At 49.6% G+C, this 23,394-nt stretch overlaps 1 protein-coding gene across 2 annotated transcripts; it reads right to left on the bottom strand.

The window, feature by feature from the left end:
* Window positions 1-7,469: 7,469 nt before the first annotated feature.
* On the bottom strand, window positions 7,470-21,090 carry EEF1AKNMT (eEF1A lysine and N-terminal methyltransferase). 2 transcript variants are annotated; one of them, XM_032318544.1, is made up of 8 exons: window positions 20,612-21,088; window positions 18,460-19,219; window positions 16,958-17,157; window positions 15,003-15,198; window positions 14,019-14,186; window positions 12,339-12,554; window positions 9,787-9,918; window positions 7,470-8,522 (listed from the first exon to the last, which is right to left on the bottom strand). In XM_032318544.1, exons 1-8 carry the CDS (start codon window positions 20,762-20,764, stop codon window positions 8,248-8,250), a joined length of 2,100 nt encoding a protein of 699 aa, XP_032174435.1. In that variant the 5' UTR covers window positions 20,765-21,088; the 3' UTR covers window positions 7,470-8,247. The 2 variants fall into 2 exon arrangements, with proteins under 2 accessions (XP_032174435.1, XP_032174436.1); XM_032318545.1 differs by lacking the exon at window positions 12,339-12,554 and having other exon boundaries at window positions 20,612-21,090.
* Between the last annotated feature and the right edge of the window lie 2,304 nt (window positions 21,091-23,394).

Below are 23,394 nucleotides of genomic sequence, written 5' to 3'. Positions count from 1 at the left end.
CAAGCTCAGGTATGTTTTTATTTCTCATATACTTCCTAGACTTATGTTCCTTTACATTCTATTACCATCAAACCCATTGCTCTGTTTCCACCACTGCTTCTCGAGTCGGGGATGGGAGGCAAAAGGGGTCTGATTCCGCAGTGCTCCACCACGGCAGATCTCCTTGCCTGGAGAGGATCCTCTCTCCATGTTTGGGAAGGCAGAAAGGGTGACAGTGGAAGAGCAGAGTGGATAAGGTGTTGAGTGAAGAGGGAGAAAAACAGGCAAAGTAGGAGTCTGGGCCCAGGTGTGAGAGGAAAAAAGCAGGAAATGTGATTGACCTGAAACAGCTCCTTGAAAGAGTTCGGTTTTCCCAAGGGGAGTTTTGCAGGCACCACAAACTCCAGTGTGATCTCTAGTGCCATCTCCTGGGAAGCATGGGAACCAGCTCGACCGGAGCTGGGAAAACAAAACACCGGGTCTCCCCTTCAGTCTAAGTATAAGAGGGGCGTTTTTGATGAAGTCTCAAAAGTTTATTTTCGCTTTTCGCTTTTGTTTCCTTTGCCTTTGGAGACATATCTTGAAAGAAGTTGCTGTGGCTGATATTGAAGAGATTACTGCCTATGTTCTCCTCTAGGATTCTGATGGATTCCTGTCTCACGTTGAGGTCTTTTATCCATTTCGAGTTTATCTTTGTGTGCGGTGTGAGAGAATGGTTGAGTTTCATTCTTCTACATATAGCTGTCCTGTTTTCCCAGCACCATTTATTGAAGAGACTGTCTTTTTTCCACTATATATTTTTTCCTGCTTTGTCGAAGATTATTTGCCCATAGAGTTGAGGGTCCATATCTGGGCTCTCTACTCTGTTCCACTGGTCTACGTGTCTGTTTTTATGCCAATAGCATGCTGTCTTGGTGATCACAGCTTTGTAGTAAAGCTTGAAATCAGGTAGCATGATGCCCCCAGTTTTATTTTTGTTTTTCAACATTTCCTTAGCGATTCGGGGTCTCTTCTGGCTCCATACAAATTTTTGGATTATTTGCTCCAGCTCTTTGAAGAATACCGGTGGAATTTTGATCGGAATGGCATTAAAAGTATAGATTGCTCTAGGCAGTATAGACATTTTAACAATGTTTATTCTTCCGATCCAAAAGCATGGAATGGTCTTCCATCTTTTTGTGTCTTCTTCAATTTCTTTCATGAGTGTTCTGTAGATCCTCAAATACAGATCCTTTACCTCTTTGTTAGCCATCAGGGAGATTCAAATTAAAACCACATTAAGATATCACCTTACACCAGTTAGAATGGCCAAAATTAACAAGACAGGAAACAACATGTGTTGGAGGGGATGTGGAGAAAGGGGAACCCTCTTACACTGTTGGTGGGAATGCAAGTTGGTGCAGCCTCTTTGGAGAACAGTGTGGAGATTCCTCAAGAAATTAAAAATAGAACTTCCCTATGACCCTGCCATTGCACTACTGGGTATTTACCCCAAAGATACAGATGTAGTGAAAAGAGGGGCCATCTGTACCCCAATGTTTATAGCAGCAACGGCCACGGTCGCCAAACTGTGGAAAGAACCAAGACGCCCTTCAACGGAGGAATGGATAAGGAAGATGTGGTCCATATACACTATGGAGTATTATGCCTCCATCAGAAAGGACGAATACCCAACTTTTGTAGCAACATGGAGGGGACTGGAAGAGATTATGCTGAGTGAAATCAGTCAGGCAGAGTCAATTATCATATGGTTTCACTTATTTGTGGAGCATAACAACTAGCATGGAGGACATGGGGAGTTAGAGAGGAGAAGGGAGTTGGGGGAAATTGGAAGGGGAGGTGAACCATGAGAGACTATGGACTCTGAAAAACAATCTGAGGGTTTTGAATTGGCAGGTGGGTGGGAGGTTGGGGTACCAGGTGGTGGGTATTATAGAGGGCACGGATTGCATGGAGCACTGGGTGTGGTGAAAAAATAATGAATACTGTTGTGCCGAAAATAAATAAAAAATAAAGAAAAAAAGAGGGGCGTTTTTATGGAGACCAGACCCTTACCTGTCTAACAAGGATCTAAGACTCTTTTGCACATACGGTTCCAGAACTCAACCATGTGTTGCAACTTACCTCCCAAGCTACTCAGGAAGCTCTATAACATCAGGAGCTGCATCTCTTCCCTTTCTACCCTCAGTACAAGCATGGAGTCTGGCACAGAACAACATCTCCAAGAATAAACAAATAAATAAAAGCCTATTGAATATAAGGAAAACTCAACTTAAGAATTCTACTTCTTGGGGCACCTGGGTGGCTCAGTGGGTTAAAGCCTCTGCCTTCAGCTCATGATCCCAGGGTCCTGGGATTGAGCCCCATATCAGGTTCTCTGCTCAGCAGGGAGGCTGCTTCCCCCTCTCTCTGCGCCTGCCTCTCTGCCTACCGGTGATCCCTGTCAAATAAATAAAATCTTAAAAAAAAAAAAATTCTACTTCTTGGGGTTCCTGGGTGCCTTGGTCCATTAAGCATCTGAGTTTGGCTCAGGTCATGATCCCGGGGTCCTGAGATCAAGGCCCATGTCCAGCTCCTAGCTCAGTGGGGAGCCTCCTTGTCCCTCTCTCTTTGCCCCTCCCCACCCGCTCTGGTGCTCTGTCTCTCTCTCAAATAAAATCTTTTTTTAAAAAATTCTACTTATCATCAACCAATACTGGACAAATTTGTAGAAACCGAATGGAAGACAAACCACAAGAGAAAAACTGGATTACCTATGGTTTAATAAAGTCTTTGGGCTTTCTTTAGCCCTCAGGAAGTACGCTCAGGGCCCAGTCACAGTGGGGAGTGGGCTGTTGTGCTCCATGGACAGAATTACCCTGTGCAGCAAGCTGACCTTGCACCACCCTCAACCACTCAAAGGACAAAGGTGAGGTGTGCACAGGTGCATACATGTATGAAATAATATAAAATACCATTTGGTTTCTTTTTTTTTTTTTAAGATTTTTTATATATTTAAGAGAGCGAGAGAGCACAAGGAGGGGGAGCAGCAGGGGGAGGGGAAAAGCAGGCTCCCCGCTGAGCAAGGAGCCTAATATGGGGCCCGATCCTAGGACCCTGGGATCATGACTTGACCCAAAGGCAGAGACTTAACTGACTAGCCACCAATTGGTTTTGAACCCCAGTTCCTGACACAGGGCTTCGGAAAGTCCTATCATTTCCTGGGTGACAGAAGCATCTTTTGTTCTAACGAGGTGATTCTTGGTAGGTTCTTGGATGAGAACTGGTCCCCAGAAAGATGAAGCTGTGGTTCAAGAGGAAGCTTGGAATTTTCAGCTCCCTTCTCATTCTCTGGGGAAGAGAGAGGGGCCGGAAATTGAGTTAACACTCAGTCATACCTACATGATGAAGCCTCCATAAAAATCGCAAGAGTACAGGTTCCGAGACCTTCCAGGTGGGTGACACGTGGAGGTGCAAGGAAGGTGGCGTGCCCAGAGGGGAGCTCCACACCCCCCCCCCCAGACACCTTGCCTTGTGCATCTCTTCCATCTGCTTGTGCCTGAATTGTATCCTTTTATAATAAACTGGTGACCTAAGTTAACAGTGGCCCTCAGTTCTGTGAGCCGCTTTTGCTGATTATTGAACCGGAGAAGGGGCCATGGGAACCCATGACTCACGGCTCGTTGCTGAGAAGCACAAGCGACCACCCAGACTCCCGATTCTGAGACACATCTGAAGCTGGGCAGGGAGTCTCTGGGTCTGCACTAACCTCAGGCAGATGTGTCCAATTTGAACTCAACTGTAGGACACCTTGCTGGTGGTGATGAGCTGGAGCATTGCCTGGTATGGAGGAAAAAACCCTCCACAGCCAGCGTTAAGAGTGCTGTGAGTCTGAGGAAAGGCAAACACAGTGTGTTTTTTCTAGACAAAGTGGGAGAACATATTCCATCAAGTGAATGTTGCTGCTCGTGTCTCAGAGCTAAGCCAGCGATGGGAGTAGCATAGCCGAATCACATAGCCGCTCACGTCACCTTTACCTCAGTTGTCCTCAACTTTGGCTGCTCGTGATCACCTAGAAAGCTTCTGACAGTCTGATGCACAGGCTGTCTCCCAGACCAAGTAAACCAAGAATCTCTACAGGTGGTACCCAAACCTCAGTATTTTTTTTGGTATCCCAGGTAGCACACTGTTGGTGAGAATGTAAAATGGTGCAACCACTGAGGAAAACAGTATGGCAGTTCCTCAAAAAATTAAAAAGAGAGCTACCTTATGATCTAGCAATTCCACTTCTGGGTATTTATCAGAAGAAAATTAAAATACTAGCTCAAAAAGATATGTGTCCCCCCATGTTTATCGCATCATTATTTATAATATCCAAGATATGAAAACAACCTAAGTGTCTATCATTGAATGGATAAAGAAGACGAGGTAACATATATACAATGGAATATTATTCTGCCATAAAGAATGAAACCTTGCCATTTGAGACAACATGGAGGACTCTGAGGCCATTATGCTAAGTAAAATAAGTCAAAGAAAGACAATTATCATACTCTCTTACTCACATGTGGAATCTTATAAAACAACAAAGACCCTAAAACCAAGCTTACAGACTGAGGGTTGCCGGGGGTTGGGGGGGGGTGCAATGAGTGATGGGGGTCAAAAGGACAAAATTCCAGTTATAAAATCAGTCAAGGGAATATAATGTACAACATGGTGACTATAGTTAATAATACTATATTGCATATTTGAAAGTTACTAAGAGTAGATCTTAAAAGTTCTTATCATATACAAAACATTCCCCAGGTATATTAGTTTTCTATTACTGCTATGATTTACCATGGACTTAGAGGCTTAAAACAAAACGCATTTATTATCTTTTATGTCTACAGTGCCGAAGACCCAAACAGGTCTCACTGGACTAAAATCAAGATGTTGGCAGATCTGCATTCCTTACTGGAGGCTCTGGGGGAGAATCAGTTCTCTCACCTTTTCCAGGTTCTAGACGCCGAGGAGCTCTTTAAATCTTCAAAGCCAGCAACCATCAGTGGAATCTTTCTCATACTGGATCATTCTGACATTGACTTTTCTGCACCCCACCCCCGCCAATTTCAAGACCTATGTCATTGTGTTGGGCCCACCCAGATAATCAAGAATAATCTCCTATCTTAAAGTCAGCTGATTCCCAATATCAAATCCATCAGCTACATGAATCCCCTTTGCCATGTAATGTAACATATTCATGGGTTACCAAGATTAGGACATGTCAGACACATTTGGCAACCATGATTACCATATCAGATGACTCTAATGTGAAGCTGAGAACTACTGGTTTACCCACAGGAGGGACTGAAGAAGTGGCTCAGTTAGCAAGCTGAGCCGTGATGGAAGACTGGAGGCACACACGGAGAAACTGGAGTGTTGGGAGGGGTGAGAGAGGGACAACAGATTGTTACAGAACTTGTCTCGCAGGAGGAGGAGGAGGTTGTCATATTTATTATTGCTCAACCTCTGAGAGTCCTGGGAAGTAAAACTGTATACTCCCCCAAGGACGGTGGGACCCTCTCCACACACAAGTAGCCATTGCAGAAAATGTAGGTCATTTCACAAAATGGGCCTTTTGCAGACTTTCGGGACCAGCAGCTAACAGCTTGCTCCTTGTTTTTGGCTCACTCAGAGCCTGGGTGTGTGCTGGATTCTCAAGGCTCTGGAGCTTTCCCGGGATGGTGGATGATGCAAACTACCTGCCCACAGGTTAGTTATGGCTTGAAGATTTTTTTTTTTTTTAAGATTTAGTTTGTTTATTTCTCAGAGAGCGCACACAAGCAGGGGGAGCTGCAGGCAGAGGGAGAAGCAGGCTCCCCACTGAGCAAAGGAGCCCGATGTGGGACTCGATTCCAAGACGCTGGGATCGTGAGCTGAGCAGAGGGCAGACACTTAACTGACGAAGCCACCCAGGCATCCCTTGAAGATACTTTCTGACTGGCCAATATTTTAATAGCCACACACGGAAACATTCAGGATTTCTGGCTTTTCTTCAAAGACCTAGCTTTGCTGGGACAACGTTCTGTCAGGACCCCTCTCAGCTGCTCCCGTTTGAGGGAGCCCTTATTTTCTGGTCTGCTGCCTGTTTTATGCCTGCTCACTTCACAGTTATGTGACTTGCCTAGTCTGGAAGGTATGCGAGTTCACAGGCTTCCCCCTCCTTCAGAATTCCTGTGCCTAAAGTTGGGCTAAATTCTCATAAAGACCCATTTGCATGTCATCAGTACAAAAGTGAAGAGCTGCGAGATGTTAACTAGACTTATTGTGATCATTTCGCAATACGTACAAATAACAATCATGCTGTACTCGTGAAACTAATGTTTTATGTCAATTATATCTCAAAAAAAAAAGAAATAAAAAGAAAATGGAAACTCATCACCACCTCCCTAAAAGAGGGAGTAGTTTTCCACTGGGAAAGAAGGGACACAACCAAGGGCACTGCCTGTACACAGAAAACCCTTTCCTCACAACTCAGGGAGCACACCAAGGGGAGTAAAGACCAGTATGAGTAAACCGCCTGAGACACCCTGTGTTCCAGGGAGCAAAGTGGCCTCCATTGGTAAAAATCTCTTTGAAGGAAATAAAGCTGAAAGCTGCCGAACTGTAATTTCTGTCCGCTGGTCTTCCTTCAGCCTTTGGAGGTACACAAAATCAATTTCGCTCTTCTTTCGTACCCACGGACTTCCAAAATTTTGAAGACAACTGTCATTACCCCTGCCGGCCTCTTCCCACTTCCGAAGGCTCCTTTCCAACAAGCCTGCCTAATCCCCTGGGCAGCTCTTCTTAGATAGTTGAGACCTCATCTTCATTCTGGTAAGTCTCTAGCTTGGCTGTGCCACCCAAATGTGCTATCCCAAAGCCAGCAACCTGAGAGAGTGACAGGACAGACGGGCAGTCAGAGTAAGCCCTTGGACTCAGACCCGGGTCCTCTATCACCTGTCCTAACACTGCACGAGCTTACAGGTTAGAAGACAATGGGAAGATGCCCAAACTGAGGCCCTTTGAGGTACAGGGACAGGACAAGACACAGCCTTCCCTTTACATGGCTCCAGGGAAAGGTCCTCCCTTTAAGGAACACCAAGTCTCTGTAATGGGTAAAATCCAAACACCCTACTCTGCCCTCACATCCTTTCTCCTCGATGGGCTGACAAGATTTTGTGAGGATGACACCCTACCTTTGAAATATGTTTCAGCTCAAGAAGTTAGAGTCCATTTGAAAGGGCCTGTAAAGTAAGCTGGGATGCTGTATGGTGAGAATGCTTACTCTCCACGGCACTGCTCATTAAGTCAGCTTTGGCATAATTAGGAGAGATGAAATTCCAGCCAATCTTTCCAGCTGCTGCTTTTACAGTTTCGATAAATAGGTAGATAGGACCAATGCTGCTGGCTCAAAGGAGATTTGAAGTTAGATGTAGTTTTGGCTTAACATTCCTTTATTTCATTAAATGATATAGTGTACGTGAATCAAAGTTACCGGAACATGTTCATTTTTATTACTAATCCGTGTTTTCTGGCCACTCTTAACCATCCCTCACAGTCTTTGCGCTGGGTCCCACACGTTTGTCAATGGAGAGTAGACCAACTCTGGAGAATTCAGTCAGCTGTCTCTGACATGCAATTATGGGGCCACTTAAATCCATCCCTTCCACTGAGAACAGAACAAAAACCTTAGGCTACAAGGTTTGGGTAGCTGAGAAAAGTTGTTAGAGTGGGTTAGCATGTTCTTACAACTTGGAATCATGTCCACAGCAGTTCCATCTGGAGAAGACAGAGTGGATTAGATGTTTTCTCAAATCTGTCTCACATCTACGGAAATCCTACTCTTTTTATAGTCTTTTGGCATAGAAAGCTATGTTATCTCACTTGAGCTCATTCCTACAGAACCAATAGGAAGATAAAGCAAAAGCAAACCAGCAATCAAATGTGATCGTCTTCCATCCTAAGGAGCTCGGTGTATAGTCATTAAGGCATCAGCATCTGTTGGGAGCTCCAGCAGGGAATCCTACGCAGGGACACAGGAGAAGCAGCAGAGGGAATCAACCCAAGTGGTACTAAAGAGGACAGGATGGGAAGGACATTTTTTATTTCCCCAGATCTTCAGGCAACCTCACTAAGGTGGAGGTATGAAACCAAGAAAAACACAAGGCTTAAAAAATACTGTGCGTTATAATTCTTCAATCTCTGGAAGGCTAGGAGCCCAAGGTCAGTGTGGCAGGAAGCAGAGCAGACTTCCCGGCCCAGCAGTCACACAATCTTCACGGTCTTGAGCATATCTGACAGTACATACGTGTCATCCCAGCCCCTCCCAGGCTTCCTCAGGGTCTGCTCCAAGGCCTGGGCCATTTCCAAGACCTCTGGCATGGCAAGTTTCTGCTCCGGGTGCAGCTGGCAGAACAGGATCTCATTTACTTCACCCTCAATTCGCCGCACATACAGGAGAGGGAAGACCGCTTTGAGACCGGTCAGAACTGAGTCCTTCAGCCCCAAGTCCCGGCACACAAGGTTGAGGATAAAGACACCTACAGGGCAGGAAGGAAAGAGTCATGTCTGGCAGATCGGGGACATGTTGGAGACAAGGATCAGCTCTGAGAACAGACTGATTCCTGCTGGTGGCCTAAGAAAACACAGCTGCAGTGAGTCTGCAGAGAGCACAGTGCGTATGAAGGCAGGAATATGTGAACTATGAGAAAACGTCAAGCTAATTTCTTGCTCTTCTGTGCTGGTAACAAATTACTTTGCCATTCTCCTTGCCTCAGTTTCCCAAAGAAATGCTTTGAGAAAGAAGTAATTAACACTCCAAGAAAAAAATGTACCAACTCCACAGGGGTGTTACACTCTTGACATACACACTTTGGGGTATTTAGCAGCCAGGAAGAGGGCCAATGTTACCCTGACCTCTAACAATGAAGGTTCCCAAAATCTATGTTCACCCAAGTACCTGACACCAAGCCGAAACATCTGGGAGGCTGTCAACGTGAGGTCTAAGAGCTCTAGCTTCCAAGAGAAGTTGGCGCCACAGCTTGCTAGCTTGTGTCACCTTGGCTAAGTTTCCTTACTTCAGTTTCCTTATTTGAAAAGGGGCTGCTATGACGACAGAACAGCACAATGTCTAGGCCAGCCCCCATGGAAAGAAATCAGATGGCAGCTGGCATGACCACGCCGGGGGAGATACGAATTGCTGCACACGGTAAAACTGTTTGGCAACATCTAGGAAACCCCAGCTTACAAGGAAACTCTGATCCAGCAATTACAACCCCACCTACATGCCTGACAGACCTGCAAATGCATTTCACCAAAAGGCACCTACTGGAATGTTAATGTCAATACTGCTTATAAAAGCCTCAAGCAGGAAATAATCCAACAGCACAGCAGACTGGAGAAACCAATGCAGTATAGACACACAATGACACTACACAACAATAAAAATAACAATGTAAACACAACACTATGGATAAATCTCACAAAGATCATGTTAATGAAAGAGAAAAACACAAAAGGAATATATTCTTTAAGATTCCATTTACACAAAGAACAAAAATGGGCAAAACTAAGCAGTACCGACTGAAGGTAGGATGGGGTTCCCCTGGAGAGGAGGAGTTACAGGAGGAGGTGAGGGGTGGACCCTCTGGTGGGCTGCAAGTGTTCTGTGTTTTCAGAGTACACGGATGTGTTCACTTTGGGGAAATTCATCGAGCTACACACTTATGCACACTTTTCGTTAAAAAGAAAACAATTTTTAAAGGCTCCATCCCACCTCCCGCCGCAACCTTTTGTACTTCCTACCTTCAGGAGTCAAGATGCTTTTGACCTTTTGCAGGAAAGGCTGGTCCACAAAAGCTGGTGGTGGGCAACTCATTCCCAGTGTTGGGTCCTTGCTGTCGACATCAAACATGACGACATTGTAGTGGGGCCGAGCTGGGAAAAGAGAAGCAATCAAGTCTTTGTCTAACACCATATACGTTCCTACACCACACGTGCCCTGTGACCTGTGGTGGCCGCAGGCGGCTACGTCAGAAGGATGACACGGCGCCATGGCTTGTCTGTAAGGACACTGAGTGACTGTCCAGGGGAGTCACTGTCACTCAGCGTTCCGCTGTGAGCTCCCCACATGACAGCCAGGGCTTTGACCTGATCTTTTCCTTCACATTTAAAAGCACCTTCCAGAGATGCCTCGGTGGCTCAGTGGGTTAGGCCTCTGTCTTCAGCTCAGGTCGTGATCTCAGGGTCCTGGGATCGATCCCCGAATCAGGTTTAGGGATCTCTGCTCGGTGGAAAGCCTGCTTCCCCCCCTCTCTCTGCCTGCCTCTCTGCCAACCTGTGATCTGTCAAATAAATAAACAAAATCTTTAAAAAAGAAAAAAAAAAAGCCCCTCCCATAAGCACACATATTCATGGGGTCCACACTAGCATCATTGCTACTTGGTTAAGAGTCTATCTGTACCAGTGATTTTCAATCCCAGCAGAACCTTAGGGTCACCTCAGGGTATCTGAAATACTTGGGAGAACCTGGGCTCCATTTCTGACCACCCGAGTCAAAAACCCTGGTGTGGGAAGGAACAGGTAGGTGGGGAGACAGGAAGCCTCAAGTATTTTTCTTTAACTCCCAGGTAATTCAAAATTTAAATTAACTCCCAGGTAATTCAAAATTACTCCCAGGTAATTCACTTAAGAACTATTGATTTACACAAAGCAGCTGCCTAAGCCTTTAAGGACTGACCTAGCAAGTGGTTGCAGGGGAAAATGTTATCAAATTAAAGTTAGTGTATTTTTTCTAGTACTTGAATAACTGCGGGCTCAAGAAAAAAGATCTAGCTACCTGGGTGAGAAAGAACGGGTGATGCGGGAGATGCTTCCCTTGCTCTAACGGAAACCGTTTTTACAGGGGTAACCTGCAATGCTACTGACTTGCAGTGAACTTTGAGACCACGATAACGGTTATTCAATAATTAATAAATATTGACTTAGGACTACTGTATGCCCATTACCGGGCACGGCACAGATCTCGTTTTGGTTTCTTAGAGAGCAGCAAAGTCCAAGGACAACCACTGCTCACATCTGTAGCACTGAGCCCTCTAACAACCTGGAAGGTGCTTGTTAGAGACGATTGCCGGGCTCTTCAGAACTGACTGACAGGCAGTAACGATGGCAACACATCACAGACTGAGCGTCTGCCATGAGCCTTGAGCAGTGTCAAAGATTTCCCACGTACTAGCTACGTTGGGCCCGGGTCCCCACATGGGCCCCAGCCTCAGAGAGGTAACTTGTAAAGCTCTGATAGACTTAGACACACTTCATAGAAAGTTCAGCTTGCAATTAAAATTCCTGCACCATCTGTCCATCCCAGCACCAAAATACTCACCCCAGGCACCCTGCTCTGCCACACCCTAACTGGGAGATGCTCTGATCCAGTGAGAACCAGAGGGTGAGGTATGGAACAGACAGACCAGGAAGGGTGTGTGGCTCGAGCTCCCAGGTTCACTTAAGACAGAACCGACCTGGCTGACTTCTCCCTGAGGGACCCATGCTCCGAGAGCCTACATAGAACGTGGCAAAAGGAGCACAGGAGCTATTGCAGAACATTAATATGCCTTTGTCCTAAGTCTGAGATAGGAAACATTAGAGCAAAATGGAGCCTTAACTCCAGCACAGCAGGGCCGCCACCACCCCACTGAGCAGCCTCTGCTTCAGCGTTCCTCAACCTCAGCACCACTGACACTGGGGACAGGTAATTCTCTGTCAAGGGTGGCTGTTCCGTGCACGGCAGGATGTTAAGCAGGATCTCTGGTCTCTACTCACTTGCTGCGGGAAGCGCCCTCACCCTGTGCTTACGAGGGCCAATGACACGTCTGTACACATAGCCCGGCGCCTCCAGGGGTACAAGCACTGATCTACATGAACGCTGTCTGGCTCTCTCTCTGCTTCACCCCCAGCTGAAAGACTGAATAAACAACTCCCCACACACACCCCAACTTTTCTTCCCCTTTTCCTCACCCAGCTACACACCTTAGGGGTTCCTTGGGAGATTGAGGAAGTGGCAAGGACACAGAGTCAGAAGAGAACGGGGAGAAAAGCCCACTGATCCGTTAGCACCCCAAGGGCCGAGATGGTCGATTTTCCTTGTTGCTGTATCCTGATCACCCAGCTCAGTGCTGAGGACGTGGCCGGCACTCCAGACTTACTGAACCAGTACATCAACCAATGAATGAACAGATTAACGGGCGAAAGACTGGGACAATGTTAATTGTCATAGTTGAAGCCTAGAGGCCCGTGCAGGTCTGCTGACTTTGAGGACTCTTCTCCCAACACCCCTCCAAATTCTCCGAAAGCTGTAGTACCTTCTCTTCCCGCCAGGCTGGTAATATAGTCCAGGCCGTCTGCAATATGGACCTTCATCCGATCGCTCTGGGAGAAGCCAAACCACTGGGTGGCCACTTCCAACATGCAGGGGTCGATCTCCACAGCATCAATACAGGACTTCGGGAAATGATCGTGGACAAACAGAGGGAGGCTGCCCCCACCCAGGCCTACTACCAACAATGCCAGTGGGGTCTCTGCAATAAAGGAATAAAGAATCATTTGACAATCTGCTCACTGAAAGTTTTGTACTAGCCTTGGGGAGGGCTAAGGAGGGAGCTGGATTATTTGCTCTGCCCAGGGGATACAAGATTTAGGGGCCCAGCCTCTCTGTCTCATCCCAGAAATTCAGGGGCCAATCTGACATCTGAAAACTCAACCCTGGCCTCACAATCCTTTGTCTACTACATCCAGAAGCTGAACCAGTGTGTTATCATTACAGAGCCTTAAAGATCCCAAAGCTCTCAGCTGATATCATACCAAGAGCCCCCACCATAAGCATGATCAGACTTCCCCTAGGAACTGGCAGGAACAATGGCCAACATCTCGCTCTACAAGGCAGTGTAGATGCACTGCCCAGCTTTCAACTCAAAGGCCACAGTTGCCCTCTCAGACACATCAGCCAAGTCATTCCACCCAAGTTCCAGAAATCATGGGAAAACAAAGGCCCAAATCCTAGTCCTAAGTACAGAGAAACCTCAGCAACCATAGGCAGACAGAAGAAGACAAGAAACAAAAATCACCAGAAGGAGACATTAAATTAGGATTGGTATCCGAGGATTAAACCTAAGAACTGAGACTCTAGGGACATACAGCAACACCAAGATACGCCAAGAGCACAGGGTGTTTCATAAGACATCCTCAGGCCTTTAGATGAACAGTTAAAAGCCTAGAAAGAAAAATGAACATTTCTGCTACTGTGGTCAGATCCAAATTAATTAATTATTAGTAATAAGCCTATGATTATTCTACCAATAATAATAGATTTCTTAATGTAAGTAGAAATTCGAGAAAGAATTGCATCTGGCGCTCAAATAATGCAGTACTGAAAGCCAGAAATTCTTCCCAAGTGCACAGGAATTTCTGGAGCCATGATTTTTAAATGTTCCATCTGGTTACATGGGTAGACATATGCAAACACTCAATAAACTGAACAGCTTAAAATCTGTGTACTTTCTGTAGCTCACTGCATACACTTTATCAACATTATATTGTCAATATTACTGATAATTGCATTATCAATATTAATAATTATATTATTTATATTAACATGTTAACAGTAATATATTGATTTTATTAACATACAAAGTATTGTTTGTTTCAAGGGTGTAGGTCTGTGAATCATCAGTCTTAATTCAGAGCACTCACCATAGCACATATCCTCCCCAACATCCATCACCCAGTCACCCTCCCCCCCACTTTAATATTTTAAATAAATGAATTTTTTAAAAAAGTTAGACACCCACACATGCAGTCATTTTGAGATTACAATCTGAGTCTGAGGGAAGAGCTACTGGCCATTCATTAACTTAGAAGAACACTGGGAAGGAGACAACTACGGATCTATGTGGATTTGTTGGTCTGTCAACGCTGTGCTCACACAAGACAGCTGTAATCGTCCACACCCCCCCGCCTGTGGAGGGCACCGGAGTCCCCCTCACCTAGGAGCAGCTCCGGGTTTCTGAGCAGGGCAAGGCCAGCAATCATTGCTTTGTGGTGCTCACAGCACAGGTAAGTCTTGTCAACGGGCCGCCCTGGGGCTGCAGGGAGGTCCTCTGGAGTGTCATCAGCCCGCAGCTTCTTCCTGTCCTTCTTCCGTTTCTTCTGGGCTAAATGAGAAACAGAGATGACGAGGTCCTATGCTGAGCGCGCTAGTCCAGGGAAAGCAAGCCGTACCAGCAGCACTGTGCTGCAGCGAGGCCGACCTGACTCAAGAGCCCACGCCCCCGGAGCCTACTTCAAGGAAATGGAAAGGATCCTAGAGGACATGGCCTAGATCTACACTGTCCAATACCACAGCCACTAGCCACCTGTGGCCACTGAACATAAATTACAATTTGAAAACGTTAACGTTTCAGCGCCTTCCTTGCAGCAGCCACATTCCATGTGCTCAGGAGGCCAATGGTTACCGTATTGGGCAACTAAGCGGACATTAAACATTCCCTCCAATGCAGAGAGTTCTACTAAACAGCACCAGACTAGGCGACCTGTGAGGTACCCGCCAACTCCAAAGCCCTTCTGAAACCTATCGCAGAGGCCGGCAGCATGGAGGAGGTGGGGGGCCACCTGCACCTGAACTTTTCCGGCTCACCTCACAGAAGTTTACTGAATTAATATAATACAGACGCATATGGAGCCCCGTACAAAACAGATGGCCTCCAAACTGAAGGCATTAAAGTGATAACCACATCTGTGTGGTGAAGCACCACCCCAGCCCCTTATCATCTGAGACCCGGACTTCGCTCAAGAACAACATACACCTCCATTCTGTTTACTGCCGTTTACAGCAGAGCCCAGATGGTAACAGGAAAACTCACAGAGCTGTGTGCCTCTGATCACAGGTACCCAGGTCGGTCTCACCACCCTGAATGGAAAGTCCAGGCCATGTCCACTTGGGTTCCACCAGTGTGCGGATGACACCTCACCTCTGTGAGACACATCCTTCAGCAACCTGGCTTCAGACTGCACCACATTCCTGTTGCTGAGGAAGATGAGCCGCCGGAAGTAGTGCTTGTCATCCCCCTGCACATCCTCGACCACGTAGCTGCCACTCAAGGGACTGCAGCCTTGGTGCTGAACGGTCCGGACCCCGATGTCCCCACCCACAGACAGAAAGGGCACCTGAAGATATAACAGAGATGTGCTCAAATACCAGCTCAATTAAGAAACATGAGAAATGATCATCTTTTCCCTTTGTCTGTGTATGAGGAATCCCCATACCAAGGTTCACGACACCAAGAACTTCCAAGATTTGCCATTCTAATAAGAAACTTTCCTGAGGGGCACCTGGGTGGCTCAGTGGGTTAAGCCTCTGCCTTCAGCTCAGGTCATGATCCCGGAGTCCTGGGATCGAGCCCCACATCGGGTTCTCTACTCAGTGGGGAGCCTGCTTCCTCCTCCTCTCTCTCTCTCTCTCTCTGCCTGCCTCCTCTCCGCCTACTTGTGATCTCTATCAAATAAATAAATAAAATCTTAAAAAAAAACTAAGTAAGCTGCATTTAAAAAAAAGAAAAAAGAAAGGAACTTTCTTGGAGCCTTTCAAGAGATCACAAAAGGTTTAATTCACTCTTTGGAAACCCCCAAGCCCTCAGTAAAATGCAAGGTTTCTCCCTCAGAAAAACATGAGTTTCTCCTTAGGAATGTTCAAAGGACTTTCCATAAAACCTAGAGGGAACCTTCTGCAGGGAACTATAACTATGAGAGAAGGAAATCTGAGAACAAATCCAGAGAGAGACCAAGCATTCCAAGTTTGGCGAATTCTCTCCCTGCAATTATTCTCATCTTTTCCCCCATTTTTCTTTTCTTTTTTTTTTTTTTTAAAGATTTTATTTATTTATTTGACAGAGATCACAAGTAGGCAGAGAGGCAGACAGAGAGAGAGAGAGAGGGAGAGACAGAGAGAGGGAAGCAGGCCCCCTGCTGAGCAGAGAGCCCAATGCAGGACTCGATCCCAGAACTCCGGGATCATGACCTGAGCCGAAGGCAGAGGCTTAACCCACTGAGCCACCCAGGAGCCCCTTTCCCCATTTTTCTTAACAAGAGAAAAATTTAGGAGAAAAATACATTTTCCCTCTAGACTTTTCCATTTCCCTTCTCAATCTTTACTTCCATTTCTTTTAAAGACTTCCAAGAGTATTAATAATCACCAGGGACCCCTGGCTTTGCAGAGACACCGGCACTCCCCACAAGATCTCCATCTCTTTGAGGGACACCAACCCCAATCAAACACACATTCATCTGCAAACACAAGACAGTGTAGTGGGCAGAACCACAGGCTAGAATTGGGGAGTCTAGGTTGATCTTTCCACATCTGCTACCACAGCAACACTCCCCTAAGGAACTTGGCTTTCCTACCTGCCATGGCTAAAGCACCTGTAAGGTACGCAGCTATCAATGACCCTGTCCAAGCAGGATGGAGTAAGACAGACAATATCAGCAAAAACCCTGTTTCCTTCCCAGGAAAATGCCAGGCCAGCAATGCTAATATCCTGAAAACTAATCGGAGCTGTTTTGCCTCTTTTTCACTCTACACTCAAGATAATGATAGTTCCAAGAAGCAAAAGACACTAAAGGGGGTAAAGAGAAACAGAGTCTGAACAACCCCCAGTATAAAGAGCTAGAGCCCGGAAGGCGGAGAGCATTTCATTTCTGTGTGGAGTCGCAGAGGCCCCACATAGCGACCCTTCTCCCTCCTCTCACTGCCTGGAGTCAAGAGAACTGAAGTCCTGCCCACTTAGTTCTGAGCTGTTGACATGCCCACCAGGAATACGCCAGGGGCACGGACCCTCGTCCTAGCTCCTTCCAAGTCACCCTATGCCTATGTGGCTGCTAATATGACTTCTCTAGAGATCCGTGAAAGCTGCTGCCAGAGCTCTATTACCTGCTGCTGGGCGGGCATCCCGGCAGGAGCCAACTCCATGACTCTGGCTGACAGCTCGGCCTGGATGCTGTCCATGCCTTCGTACCGCTGGCCCCGGTGGAGGGCCACTGTGATCAGCCTCCTGAAGCCTGCACTGGCCGCCAGCTGCTTCCGACCCTCTTCCATGCCAAAGAGCCACTCGGTCTCGCGACCCTGGGGGACTGGAAAGAGCACTTGGTGACACAGAGTCCAGGGAAGAGTGTTCAAGACCCAACCAATATAACCTACATGGCACAGAGTCAGCCCCAGTGAAGTCCTAGCATCCCTTCCAACTATGACCCACTGAGGGCTGTCAACTCCCTAGTGCACAATGCCCAGAGCAAAGCAGCCATTAGACACATGGTAGGACCCACGTTAGACACATGGTAGGACCCACGTGACCATGTGAGGAAGAGAGGCGGGTACCTAGTCCAAGAAAAATAACAGTAATACTAACACTTATTACACGCTAAGCATTATTCCAAGAAGTGTACAAACAAACTAATTGAATCTTCACAACAGGCTAAGATACAGGTGGTATTATTATTCCCATTTCATAAATGAGGACATTGAGACACAGAAGTAGAATTATTTGCCCAAATTCACACAATTCATAAATGGGGAAGCTGGGGTTCAAACCCAGGCAGTCAAGCCCCAGACCCCATGCTTGTGTCCACTACACTCTTTGTTCCCATAGGTGGACAGGCAGGATTATGCAATACTTGGGAAAATAGCTGACTTGTCAGCAAATTACCAGGGTGATAATTTCAACAACTTGCCTTTGTCTAGAATTTCCTACTTTTGAAAGCACTGCGTCATCCTATTTCTTTTCACCATTACTGAGGTAAATCTGATATTATTTACACCCTTCACTAATACCACTTCTGTTTTCCAAGCACTTACCATGTGCGAGCACCACTCGAAGAGATTTTACACCTCTCACACCTACACGACAGTTAACAACCTCACTTTATAGATGAGGAAACTCAGGCACAGAAAGGGAATGTCCAAGGTCACACCACCAGGAAGGGACTGAGCCAGAACTGGAACCCAACAGTGGCTTGTTTAGCTACTACTCTGTAATATCTCCGAGTTTGGCAGAGAAGTACAGCAGTTCTCCCCAAGTCATGCAGCTCACAGGCTACGGAGCTGACTCTGCTGCTTCCAGGACTCTGTGGTACAAAGTAACTCGCTACACTGTGAGACTTACCTAAATTTATCCCAGTTGCCTCTCTCTCTCCTCCCTACCAAACCCTTTCTCACACTCTACCAAGCCTTTGCAATGGACGTGTGAAGAAATAAGCCTCAAATCTTAAGCAGGTAGCTGGACAGCTGCTACTCCCCCTCCCTCATGCCTGGGAGAGTCTAACTTCTTGAAGTGCCACCCCCTGCAAGATAAACCAGCCATGGCGTACCCATCCACCAAAGCCCCAGCCCCTATAAGCCAGCCCCTCCAGGGAAGAGAGGGAGCAATCCCAACTCACTGATGAAAATGGCAAAATGATTGTCCCGCGATGGTTTCACAGTGGGGTTGTCCACCACGTGGAGGGTGTAGCGTGGCTCCCCCGTGTCCCCATCGCACAAGTCCAGAGATACACTCCCCAGCCCGGCCTTGCGGTACAGCTGGCTGCACAGCCAGGCATACTGCTGCCGCTCACGCACCGCCTCAGCCAGCCGCTCGGCACTCTCCAGCCGCATAGGCTTGCCCTGCTCCTGAGCACACAGCTCAAAGATCTGAAGGGCAGAGCCAGGGACTGGCCTGAACTTGGTCATGATGAAGGCAAAGACAGGTAGGGAGAACCGAGGCTCTGCTTCCAGTACCCGGTCCTGGCTGCTGGCCACCTGGTGTACCCTCACCATCCACCCCTCCCGAGAGAAGTGACCCACTGCTTTCTTCAGGATGTGAGCCTGAGCCAGGGAGATGCAGAGGTAGCGACCGCCCACCTGCAGGACACGGCCAACCTCAGCCAGCATCCTGTCCACTTGGTGCAGGGTCTTCTCCTCCTCGTCTGTCAGGACAGCGTCCAGGGTGCCCTTGTCCAACACCACCTGGAACGAAGCATCAGGAAACTCCATCTGTGTCATGTCCATCTTCAAGAAGCTCATCTGGGGCCGTCGGCTGGCATTGCGTTCCTTCATTTGCTTGATGACCACCTCACTGATGTCAATGTTCACTATATCCAAATAGCCCACATCATACAGCTGCTCACTTAGCTCCGAGTTCCCGCACCCAATCACCAGCACCTGAGGGGAAAAACCAACAAGATGAAGGTGGTCAAGGCAGAGGAATGACATGCAGATACTTTCAGGAATCAGATCTCCCCGTGGCTGGTAAGTTTCCAGGGGTGCACATGCTACTGTTAGGAGACAGCGCCATTTCTGAGGCGATTCCAGGTTCCACCTTAGGGAAACTCATCGGTGAAAACCACATTCAACCACACGAAGGAGGGTATGGGAAAATGGGCTTTCTGTACTACACAAACAAGCGAATCCTGGTTGTCCGCCCTGAAGCAACCATCAATTACTCAAGAAGTGATAGGAAGGCACAGAATCCAAGCACGGTCAGGTCACACCTCTTCTTCGGCTATTAAAACCTAGTTGGGGCAGAACCATATTCAATCACTCATGACTCCGGGTCCACCTCACGGTATTCTTTACTCCTTCGGTTTAAGGTGGCTCCAACCCCAGCTCGGAGTCCAAGGCCGGACTTGAAATCACAACCCAGAGACCAAGACCTGACCTGAACTCAAGAATCCAGCACGGAGTCGACTGAGCCACCCACGGGCCTGTATTCCGCTATGTCCTAAAGCCAAACCTGAAACACAAGCTGCTGCCCCCTCTCTGCGCAGCACTCGTGCACCCAGCCCTCGAAATGCGGCCCCAGTGTCCCCTCCCTGGAAAAGCCTGGTGGGAAGAGCCCAAGTCTTGCCCTGATGGGGCTGAGTCTCAGCTCCCACGGGAGCGCTCCCTGCACACGACCTGCGGCGAGACACCCGCGCTCGGAGCCGCCGCTTCCCCGACAGCCCACGCAGGAGCCTCGCGGAGTCGTGACGAGATCCCAGCCACGGAAGGAGCGCACGCGGCACCCGCACAGCCCCGCACTCGGCACGCGCCCCACCAGTCACCTTCCCGCCCTTCTGTCGCCACCCCCCACCCCACCCCGCACACCTCGTCGACCCCGAGCCCCCCGCGCTCAGCTTGGCCCCGGGCACCCCGGGACGTGCCTTCCGGCTCCCGGTCGCCGGCCCAGCGCAGGCCGGAAGTGCCGCGGCGGCCACAGCCCCCGCCGGCGGACTCGGCGTCAGGAAAGCCACGGCGACCGCCGGCTCCACACGGGTGCGCCGTGACGGAAACGGGTCCGCGGCCCCGGGAGGCGACAGCCAGGGTCACTACTGCGGTCACTCTTCCCGGGCGATGACTAAGTCACGGAGGCGCTGGGGCAGCAGGTCGCCCCCCACCCCGAAACCTTGCACAGGACGTTTCAGAGCTGCCTCTGAGCCGCGGGACGCCCCGAGTCCGGAGACGCGGGCCCAGGCGGCCGCCGTGAACCGCGGCCCGTCGCCTCCCGCCACCGGCGGCGGGACGGTGCTCGGCGCCCACGCTCCGAGCGCACGCCGGGCGCGCGGCCGCGCTCACCTTCTCCCGGGGCTTCATGTACTTGTGCAGCACCCCGCACAGCTCCAGGTAGCTTCCGTACCACTCGAAAGCCCGCTTCCCCCGCTGCTGGAAGAACTTCTCCCAGTACTCCGCGGAGCCGAACTCCCGGGAGCTCTTGGGTAGGAGGTTCATGCTGTCACCGTCCGCGCCGCGTCTCCGCCACCCTCCGGCTCGCCCCCTGAGGGACCATGGGCTGCGCTTGCACACGCGCCCGCGCCCGCGTCGCCGCCCGGCGGCGGAATTCGGCCCGCACGGACTGAGCCCCCGCTCGACCCCAGAGGGGTGACGCTGACACGCAGGCCCCACGCGCGGGACACGGAACCCGAACCACGGTCACCCGCGCTCCCGGCTCCCGGCTACCAGCCTCAGCCCCACGTGCCGAGTCGCTCACACTCGCTCACCGCGGGCCTTCAGAACCCGCAATCATATCCGGGTGCCAGGCGTCGCGATTGGCCGGCCGCCCGACCTTCCCGGCGTCTCATTGGCCAGTCTTTCGATCCTGACGCCTCATTGGCCGAGACACGCTCGCCACCTACCGCGCCGGCTCCGAGCGTGGATACGCGCGCGGCAGCTTGGGGCGGGGCCACGGGCCCGAGTCCGGGCGGAAGACACCCCGCGGCCGCGTCGGCGGAATTGCGTCCGAGCGCCGCGAGAGGGCAGCCTTCCCGGCTCTGAGCTTCTCCTCCGCTGAGGACCCCGCCGGGGCTTCCCGCCACGGTGCTCGCGCTCTGTCCCAGCGGGCCTCCTGGCCGCTTCCATTGCGAAGGGCGGCGCGCGGCTCGCGGAGGCCGCGGGCAGGAGGCGGCCCCAGAGCAGAAAAGCCAGCAGACGGACGTGCGGCCAGGGCTGAGGAGAGCCCGTGCTTAGCAGAAGAGCCGTCCTTAGGGTCGCCCCTCGACGTGCGTAGTGGATGTTTATTCTGGAGAAAGCCGGCCCTGAGCGTGCTCGTTCTGCTCTAGAATGCGGGATCCCGCCGTTAGTGTGCTGACGGGAACGCTCAGCAGAGGAACAGCAGCTGCGAATTCGGAGGGGCCTCCGCAGCCGCCGCTCCCCCGCAGCGCAGCACGCACGTGCCAGACTCTTCGGACGCTCGGCCTCCTCAGGCTGTCCTGCGGCTGGCACCGCGCAGCGGCCGCTCCCGCACACCTGACTTGTGAGGGGAACGGTCGCTGCTTCCGGTGCTCGTCTTCCCGTGCGAGAATGAGCGTCTCTGGTCCCGGCTGCTCGGACCTCCGCAGCGGAGGGAGCCCAGAGGGCTCATCCTCGACGGGGACGCACACTCGGCTTTCGGGGAGCAGGTCTCACTCAGACGTGCGTCTGCAGGGCCTGGAAGACTTTCTCTTTCTTGAGGGCGTATGTGTTTGAGGGCGAGACCGTGGCTGCGGAGAGACGCAGCGGAGGGAGAAAGAATCTGAAACCCACTCGGGACCCTGAACGTGTGATCACGGTCCCATGTGGGGGCAGGATCCCACCCGCAGATCCTGACCTGAGCGGAAACCAGAGTCAGATGCTGAAGCCGCTGAGCCCCCCGGACGCTCCTCCCCTGGAACCTAGTCCAGCGGGTCGCCGAGCCCCACCGTCAGAGTTTCTGAAGGATCGGGTCTCTACTGCGGTCTAGGGATGTGCGTGTCTAGCAACCTTCTTCGTGATGCCGGGGCTGGGCCCAGGACCCCCCGTGGAGAACTGCTCTTCCAAAATACAAGGGAAAAGTCACAAAGAATTTAGTTCCCCCTGCACAACTTTAAGAGGTCTGTACACGTGACATCGAAGAAGCTCTACTTTCCTCTCCCACCTGCTGAGCTCCTGTTGTGTCCTTTCTGGAAAGGAACTGGAGGAGCCTCTGAGGTGGCTTCTGCTACTTCATCATGTAGAGTTCCTCATGAGTGAGACATGGGTCCTTCCAGAGAATGCTGATTGAGAGCTGAGGACACTCTTTGCTCGAAGTGCTCCACAACACCAAGGTTAAAACATTTAAACGACCAACACAAAGACACAGCCTCTGCCCTCTCCGCTGAGGATTTACTCAAGTCCTCAAACATGTACATGGCCCAAGATGAACCCATCTTTGTGATAAAGCTAAGGGTACAGCGGTAAGCAAGGCAGTCCCGTGGAAGACACCCATCCAACAATCACAAAAACAATCTGTATGAGGTTGTGGCAAAGGATGTGAAGGAGAAGTGTAAGGTTCTGTAAGGGCGGCATACCTCCCAGACCTCGTCTGCTCTGGAGGTGTCCAGAGAAGGCTTTCCTGAGGAGGGACAGGAAGTGTCTATAATCTGTCTGTTTTGGTAAATGCCACACACCTGAACTTGTCCTAGTAGTAACAGCGTGACCTACGTAAGAACCAAGAATTCCACCCTCTGAAGCTGTCTTCAGGACCCATTGGCGCCTGCTTTTCCCTCTGTCCCTATGGTCCTTTCTGTTAATGGCTGGTATTGGGAAGACCGTAAGAAGTGATTTCTGCCATACCAGGCACCGGCCCCTTATTTAACGCCCTCAAACATGCAGTTATAGTTTGCACTATGTTTCTGACTAAGAGAATGTGTAACTTACCCATTGTCGCCTGTGTCTGCTCCCTTCTTAGAGCCCAAGGAAGCAGTAACAACCATAGAAGTTTAAGCCGAAGTTGCTCCAGGTTTCCTAAAATGTGTGGCTCCCTGATGCAGAAATACTTTACGTATGCGTTAGATGCTGGCTTTTGAAATACATTTGAAACTTTTTTTTTTTAATTTTATTTATTTATTTGACAGAGAGAGATCACA

Source organism: Mustela erminea, chromosome 17 (genome assembly GCF_009829155.1).
Source record: "Mustela erminea isolate mMusErm1 chromosome 17, mMusErm1.Pri, whole genome shotgun sequence".
NCBI classification, from domain to species: Eukaryota; Metazoa; Chordata; class Mammalia; order Carnivora; family Mustelidae; genus Mustela; species Mustela erminea.
The sequence above is the reverse complement of the archived record's forward strand: the minus strand, read 5'-3'. Positions and strand labels throughout refer to the sequence as shown.